Source organism: Panthera onca, chromosome A1 (assembly GCF_046562875.1).
Source record: "Panthera onca isolate mPanOnc1 chromosome A1, mPanOnc1 haplotype 2, whole genome shotgun sequence".
NCBI lineage: Eukaryota > Metazoa > Chordata > Mammalia > Carnivora > Felidae > Panthera > Panthera onca.
Window position 1 is genome coordinate 174011005 of NC_138339.1, and position 7863 is coordinate 174018867.

Consider the following 7863-nt stretch of genomic DNA (forward strand, 5'->3'; position numbering starts at 1 on the left):
ATTTGTACATATACATATATAATTTGCTGCACCTCTAATTTAAATGCTTTGGCTATAGGGGCGCCTGGGTGGCGCAGTCGGTTAAGCGTCCGACTTCGGCCGGGTCACGATCTCACGGTCCGTGAGTTCGAGCCCCGCGTCAGGCTCTGGGCTGATGGCTCAGAGCCTGGAGCCTGTTTCCGATTCTGTGTCTCCCTCTCTCTCTGTCCCTCCCCCATTCATGCTCTGTCTCTCTCTGTCCCACAAATAAATAAAAAAACGTTGAAAAAAAAAAAAATTTAAATGCTTTGGCTATAAAATTCTTGGGTCCCACTTTCTTTCACTTAGTATGCTATAAACTTTGCTCTAAGGGTTCTCTCATTGTTTATTCATATGGAGCGGTCAAGTTAGACTTAACTTGATCTTCTTTCCTGAAGCCCAAAGGACTCTTTCTCAATTTTGAAGGCTGTTAGTTTTTCCTAGGGTATGATGTACCCTTTTGTTCCCTAGCTTTACGTCTTTTATTTCTGGAAGTTACTGGAATTATAGCTTTGAAGTTCTCTTTCTTTGATTGGAGTCTCCTCTTTACACATATCTATCATGTATATGTTGTTTGTTCTTTATGTTATAAAGCTATTTTCTCCTTGATCCTTTTTAATTATTTTATTTTTTTAATGATTTTATTTTTGAGAGAGAGAGAGAGACAGAGACAGAGCACGAGCTGGGGAGGGGCAGAGAGAGAGGGAGACACAGAATCCGAAGCAGGCTCCAGGCTCCGAGCTGCCAGAGCCCGACGTGAGGCTCAAACTCGTGAACTGTGAGATCATGATCTGAGCTGAAGTCTAGATGCTTAACTGACGGAGCTACCCAGGCACCCCTTTAATTCTTTATTAACTTCTAATTATGCTTGCTTTCTCAATTCTGTCCCCTGCGTCTCATCCTGTTTCTCCAGTGGTTGCTGAACTACTCTGTGCTGCGTTCACACAGCTGCCCTTTCTGTGATGCTTCCCTGTTCTCCTCCATTCCAGTCGTGGCCCCAGTCAGCTCCTGCTTCATCGTCTCGTGTTGCTGTGCCACATTTCCAAACGTTCAAATTTCTGTTGTCCACAGGTTGATTGTTCTGTATTTTCTTTGAGTGTATTACATTATATTTTTTTCACAATTTCCGTTTGTTCAGTGAGTATTTATTTGACATGTGGTTATCTTGTTCCTTTTCCTCACTGTGTATTTTACAGATCCTGTACTACTACTATAATGTTGTTGGTTGTTGTTGTTGTTGTTATTCCTACCACTCATCTTTGAATTAAGTGAGTTTTTCCTAGACTGTATTTTTATAGGATGATGGTGGCTAGGGCATTATTTCAGGCTAAAGGGAATTCTGTCTGCTTAACGTAGAAGTTCCTTATGACAGAGGGAGAGAGAGAGAGTGAGTGTGTGTGTGTGTGTGTGTGTGTATAAGCAAGAGAGAGAAATTGAAGATGCGTGTTCATTTAGCCTGTCCTCCTCCCTAGCCTGCTGAGATGGGCAGTTACTTGCATGTCAGTATCTCCCTTCTCCTAGGGCCTCATCAGTGTATATGCTTCAGGCAAAGATGGGGATTCTGTACATTCCTCATTGACTCACCTTAGAATTTGCCAGTTAGTTGGACAACTGTGCTCTCCCATGATTGCTGAGATCTCCGCTAGCTACTTCCTCTCTGTCTTACCACAGCCCCACTGGATCCAGTTGCATATGGCAGCCCATCCGGATATCTTGCCATTTGGGATTTCAGATGAGTCCTGATTTCATTAAAGATGGGCTTCTTTTTTATCTCGCGGTATCCTTGCTGTTTAGGGTGATTTCTGAGACGATTAAGGGGAGGGAAAAATCCATTTCTGTTATCTTAAAAGCAGAGGTCTTCTCTAACTCTCCGGTACTCTTTAACCTCAACAACAGACCTGCCAACGTGTACCTAACCAGAGTTAGCCCTGCCGTAAAGATGAGTTTGAGAGTTACCAAAATTGAGCTAGGGCCGTACAGTTTAGTGAGAGTGAACTGGCAAGAGTCTGGAGCCAGAAATCACCATATTGAACCAATGTAAATGAAAGGTCACTTGCTGGCCTTCACTCATGCATGGGCAGCTTTTATTGCTCTGTTGCTTTTAGTAAGATCTAATTCCGTGATGGTTGCTTTATTGACAAGCCAGCGTCCATTACTACACCTTGTTTGAGCCTCCGTTAGAGCAACTGTAATGAACCAGACCCAAGAGAAAGAGGGGAAGAGGGACAAGAAGCCCAGTACTCACTGGGCATACGGTCTGCTTGCCCTGATCTTTAACTTATATGGTATTGTTCCTTTTAACCTTCACAACTGTATTAAACTGGCATTATTGCCCCTTATAACAAATGGAGGAATTGACACCCAAGAGCCCAAGTGTCTGCTCAAAGTCAACAGTTAGCGAATATCAACTGTCATAGGCGTTTTTTTTGTTTTTTTTTTAAGTTTATTTCTTTTGAGTGGGAGGGAGGCAGAGAGAGAGAGAGAATCCCAATCAGGCTCCACACTGTCAGCGTGTGTCAGTGTGTCACTGTCAGCCCAGCGTGGGGCTTGAACCCACAGACCATGAGATCACCACCTGAGCCGAAATCAAGAGCCGCTTAACCGACCGAGCCACCCAAGTGCCCCCTTTCGTAGTCTGTTAACTGTCTTTCTGCCTCCCCGGTGACCATATTCACCGAATTAAAGGTGTCTCAGCTCCAACTCAGGGGTTCTGTAAAGATAAAACCAAAACAGCCACAAAGGGCCTCCCAGCTGTTTTGTTTTCATCATTTAAGCGGGTGATGCTGCTACCTTCTGTGACCGAGGAGCCACTTCTCGGAGTGGCTTCGTAATCACACCCACCACTTCACTTCAGTCTGCAGTTTGTAGCCAGTAATTAGTTCCTATGAGGTAAGTCACTGTCTCACCTGACAGGTGAGGCCGCCGGTATGGAGAGGACTTGAGTGATTTCTCCAGGGTCAACAGTGAGTCCCAGGAAGAGCGGATGGAGATGGACCTCCCCATCCTAGGCTGAGCCTACGGCACGGGGACCCGTCACCCAACTGCTTTCATAACCCGCACCCTTCATAACCCGGGAAGAGGAGGGCTCCTCTCTCGCGTGTGCTGTTAGCTGCAGTGTATTCCCGGCCGTGTCAACACAGGAGAAGAAGGGTCAAATCAAGGATTTTATACACAGGAAGCTCGCTTTCAGGATTTAGTTTTAGGTGTCTCAGACTACGAAGCTAAGACCATTTCAGTGAAGCATTGCCAATAATGACTTTCCTGTATAAAAAATTACATTCAGAGGGTGATAGGGAAAGGAATTGGCTTTTTTGGAGAGGACTACCAAGCAGTAGAAAATGAAAAGGTACTTTTATTCTTCTGGTTGTTTTTAGTTTCAACAAGATACCTCTTTTTTGGGAGTGTATAAATCTATAACTGTACAAAATATTGATAGCTTTAAATTAAAAAAATTTTTTTTAATTAACACCCCCCAAAGGTATTTTTTTTAAATACTTGTGTTATAATGGAAATAACTTCAGATTTCACCCAGTGAAGTCCAAACGTTCTTGGAGAAGGCCTCACTTTACTCCTTCAGTGACATTTTAATATACAGTATTTCATATGTAATGTTAGTTTTGGAGTAGCAAGTCTGTAAGCAATAAGAGAAAAAGAAAGTACACTTAATCTGAAGGTAGATGTCCCAGCAATTTTCCTTTTTGTATGTGAAGCCCCTTCTCTCCCATGATAACTTTGTTGATAGCATCCACACATATATTTGGAGCCAGGTGTTGTAAAATAGATCCGGAATCGTGTGACTTAAGAGACCCAGCTCATGACACGTGTCAGCCTCAGATAGATGGTACATTTTCTGTTTTAAAGACTCAAACAAAACTTTTCACATTCTTCTTTGGGAAAAAAAAAAAAATTACATTTGAAGTCCTTTTTCACCGAAACACATTTTGAGATAAGAGCTCACAAGTCTTGACATTATTTCATTTTGTTACGCGCATCTGTCAAGGAACCGAGATATGATACAGCTACTAAAAACCGATGATTGTGGAACAGAGAAACTTGACAGCATTTCATTCCCTTTATGTTCTGATTATACATTTATCAGAAAACCTGTATCTCTTCTAGTTCAGCTAGAAATTGGTAGAATTCAAGAACTCAAAGGCCTGGCAAAGAACTGTCCTATTATTTGGTATCATCTTACATTTTAGAGAAGATGCTTGGTTGAGTCATTGTTAAAGCTTTTGCTTCTCTTTTCATTATTGTGGCCCACTATCCACAGATCACATTTCTATAGGCCCTATAACTGCTCTGCCGCACAAATTAAACGCGGGGATATTTCATACATATACGCCAGCGTTTCAATGCTTGTCAATCAGAGTTTATAAAATATAGGGATTACAACCTGATATTAACATCCAAATCTATTGTGCTCATTTTATGTGTGAAAATGAGAAACCCTCGTGCAGACGCTATATTCCCCAGCCTTTGTCACCCTGTTTTTAATTTATCTCCAGGTTTTGAGTCAGTAAAATGATTTTGCTTTATCAATTTAATGTAGTGATAAAACATATCTACGAATCAGAACGATCAGAACCAAAGTGGATCTACAGGTTGTTTGACATTAAGCCCCCGCCCTGCTGAGGGCATTAATAGGGCTGCTTTCTTCACAGAAGGAATATATCACTGTTGTGGGTTTGTTTGTTTTTTTATGGTATTGTTTTTATTTTCATTATTTTTTTAAGTCTATTTATTTTGAGAGAGAGAGCATGTACACGAGCAGGGAAGGGCAGAGAGAGAAGGAGAGAGAGAATCCCAAGCAGGCTCCATACTGTCAGCGTGACAGAGCCTGACACAGGGCTCGAACGCAGGAACCGTGAGATCGTGACCCGAGCCGAAACCGAGAGAAGGACGCTCAATCGACTGAGTCACCCAGGCAACCTGTCCCCTGTTTTTTAAAATTTTACTCTAGTCGTGATGTGATTCACTTCACGTGAAGAAATAGACATGGAAATGCATTGACCTGGGGAGGAGGGCTTGAAAACCTCTAAACGTGTTCTTTTTATACCTTTTTTGTTGTTGTTCTTTTTTTACAGGTGTACTTCAAAAGGAACTATCCAGCTCTTACTCACAATGGCCATGTGGCTCTGAACGCTTCCAACGGACAGCCCTCAGCCTTTACGATTTTTGAAACAGCACTGTGATTGCACCACGGCATCAAGTCTATTCCAGAGGCATTTTTCTAATAGTTTTTGTACTGGGTCAGTTCTCTTGTACTTTTTTTACACTAGCAAAAAATATTTACACGTGCAAGGTGTTTATTTGGAGTGCCCCTCCAACTTCACCCAACGATTTCAAACTCTAGCAGGATGATTTACTATTTTTTTATTTATATGCTGTATTTTTTTTTTTTTTTTTTTTTTTTTCTTATCCAAATCACAGGTGCAGGACACCACTAAAAGCTGTCTACCAGGTTTGGTGCCTTAAGAGACTTCAGAGCCAAAGCTCATTTTGTAAGGCCTAAGACAAAGTTGTCACAGACTTTTTTCTTTCTTTCTTTTTTTTTTTTTTACTGGCCCAAATTCTATATAACTTTCCAGTTACATCAGGGATTCTATTTACTTGAAGACTGTGTGAAGTTGCCATTTTGTCTCGCCACTTTTTTTTTTTTTTTTAACGTAACTAGGATCCATTACTTCTCCCTAAAGGCCTCTGGTTGAAATAGTACAGCTAAATCTAATAGGAAAAACCAAAAATAAACTTTATCTTAAGTGACATTATAGTAGATAGAGTCTACCCCCCTCTAAAAAAGATACATGCTTAAAATACAGGAGGGTAGTATTTAATTATATGTTCTGAAAGGCAAGGAAGAGAAAATAATGCTTCCTCAGAATTGGAGCCATGGCCATGTAGGTGATTTGATAATGAAGGACACAAATGTGATCATCGATCATCTTCTAGATTTGCAGGACTCTGACATGGTAACTGCCGTCATTATGGAGATCGTTTCAAAAAAGACCAAAACACGAGCTGTAATTCTGGACTACAGCATAGGAGTCTCATTTGAATTCCTGGTTTACTAATAACGGACGGACTATTGACTATAAGCCTTTTGGCTTAGCGTTTATTGAAATCCCGTCTCCACTGTGTGTACGAGCTCTCCTGACTTGGTGAGAAAAACCGAAAATCATCACAAACAGTGGCTGTGATTGTGCAGTGTACTCTCAGGCTGTATCCAGCAGGCTCCCTTTTATGAACCTGCCCAGGTTCTTTTCCCTTGGACCACTAATAGCACTTTGTTTAAGTCTCTCTGATGAGTGAGTCAGCAAACCACTGTACTTCCTAAGGCCTGCTGCACTTTATTTGAACCACGGGTCTTTAGTTTTTCTTGACGGTGGCTGTGGTATGTGAGTTCAGATTGCTAGAGGTTTTACTGTTGTGGTTTTAAGTTGGACTCTCGTGACCTCAAGAATAAGGTGTAACCACCCTCAAGTTGCATACATTCATATTTATGCTCTCATATTGTAGATTTTCAGACTCTTTAAAGAAACAAATGGTTTGTAGCGTCAAGCCTTAAAAAGCACTCAAGGCAAACTACACAAAATTTGAGTGCAGTAGCTATTTGACTCTTTGTATTTAGAAATAATATGGTTAATGTTTAGTTCAGTAAGCCAGTAAGTTAATAGTCATGGATAGTATTTCATGACACTGAAATGGCAACAGTGATAGTTATGAGGCTTGTTGAAACAATGGGAGACACTGCAAATGTGTATATGCTTATTTGGTCTTTAGAGGTTAAGGACAGTTTAAAAAAAAAACGTTTCTATTTTATTTCTATTTCAGTGTCATCATAGAATTTTTTTAATGAAACAAAATTCAGTTGAAATAAATGACCGTTTTCATCTCCATTCAGAGATCTGTGTTTTGTTCTTGGAGGGATTACTGACTCGTGTTCTTGCTGTTGAAAGCCCACAAGTTTTCCAGAGATCGAAAAATAGCTTCATTATCAACTGGTTCTCTCAGCTAACTAGACGTAGCACGTATTCTAAGTACACAGGTGGGTTTCAGGCGGCCCTTGAGGCAAGCCTAGGTGTACTCTCACCCAGGAAGGGAGACCGTATTAGCTTATGCCCTAGGCTGGAACAAGTATTAAATTGTTGAGGTTTTTGTTGTTTGAAGGTGACTTTGCACTGAACTCACAGGAAACATTTATTGCTGCTACATTAAAACACTGTAGAACACGGGTTCTCAAAGTGTGGTTCCCTGGACCAGCAGCATCAGCATCACCTGGGAACTTGTCAGAAATGCACGTTCTTGTGTCTCATCCCAGATCTACCGAATCAGAAACTGTGGTGCTGTGGACCAGTAATCTGTGTCTTAACAAGGCCTACGGATGGTTCTGATTGAAAAACCAGTGCTGAAGAACATCAAGTACTCCTAGAGCTCATTAAGAAAAACACAGAAAGCCCAATTAGAGAAATGGACAAGAGACTTAAATAGGCACTTTGCAAAAGAGAATATCCAAGTGACCAATAATTGGAAAAGTGCTTACTCTTATTGGTTACCAGGGAAATGCAAATTAAGACCACAGTGACATAGCACAAAACACCCATGAGCACAGCTAAAATTTAAAAGACTACCGATAGGGTGCCACTGGAGCAATGGGAACTCTCATATAAAAGTGTGTATAAAAAAGGTGTATCTTGAAAAAACTTGGGAAAACACTTTGATGGCATTTACTCAAGCTGCATACCCTGTGATCCACACACGTGTGCTCCAAGAGATGTGTTTGAGGACGTTCCTGGAAGTACAATTCCTAGTAGCCCCAAAGTGGAAATAATGCCCATCAACAGC

The 7863-nt window shown here is 41.2% G+C and overlaps 1 protein-coding gene across 4 annotated transcripts in view; it reads left to right on the top strand.

The window, feature by feature from the left end:
* The window catches only part of ABCC4 (ATP binding cassette subfamily C member 4 (PEL blood group)), a 284074-nt gene extending 277157 nt beyond the window's left edge, over positions 1-6917 (top strand). For all 4 annotated transcript variants that reach the window (XM_081794994.1, XM_060636846.3, XM_078432437.2 and 1 more), the window contains one exon: positions 5106-6917. In XM_081794994.1, coding sequence (XP_081651120.1) covers positions 5106-5213 — 108 coding nt within the window. In that variant the 3' untranslated portion in view covers positions 5214-6917. The remainder of the gene's footprint in view (positions 1-5105) is intronic.
* The last annotated feature ends 946 nt before the right edge of the window (positions 6918-7863 follow it).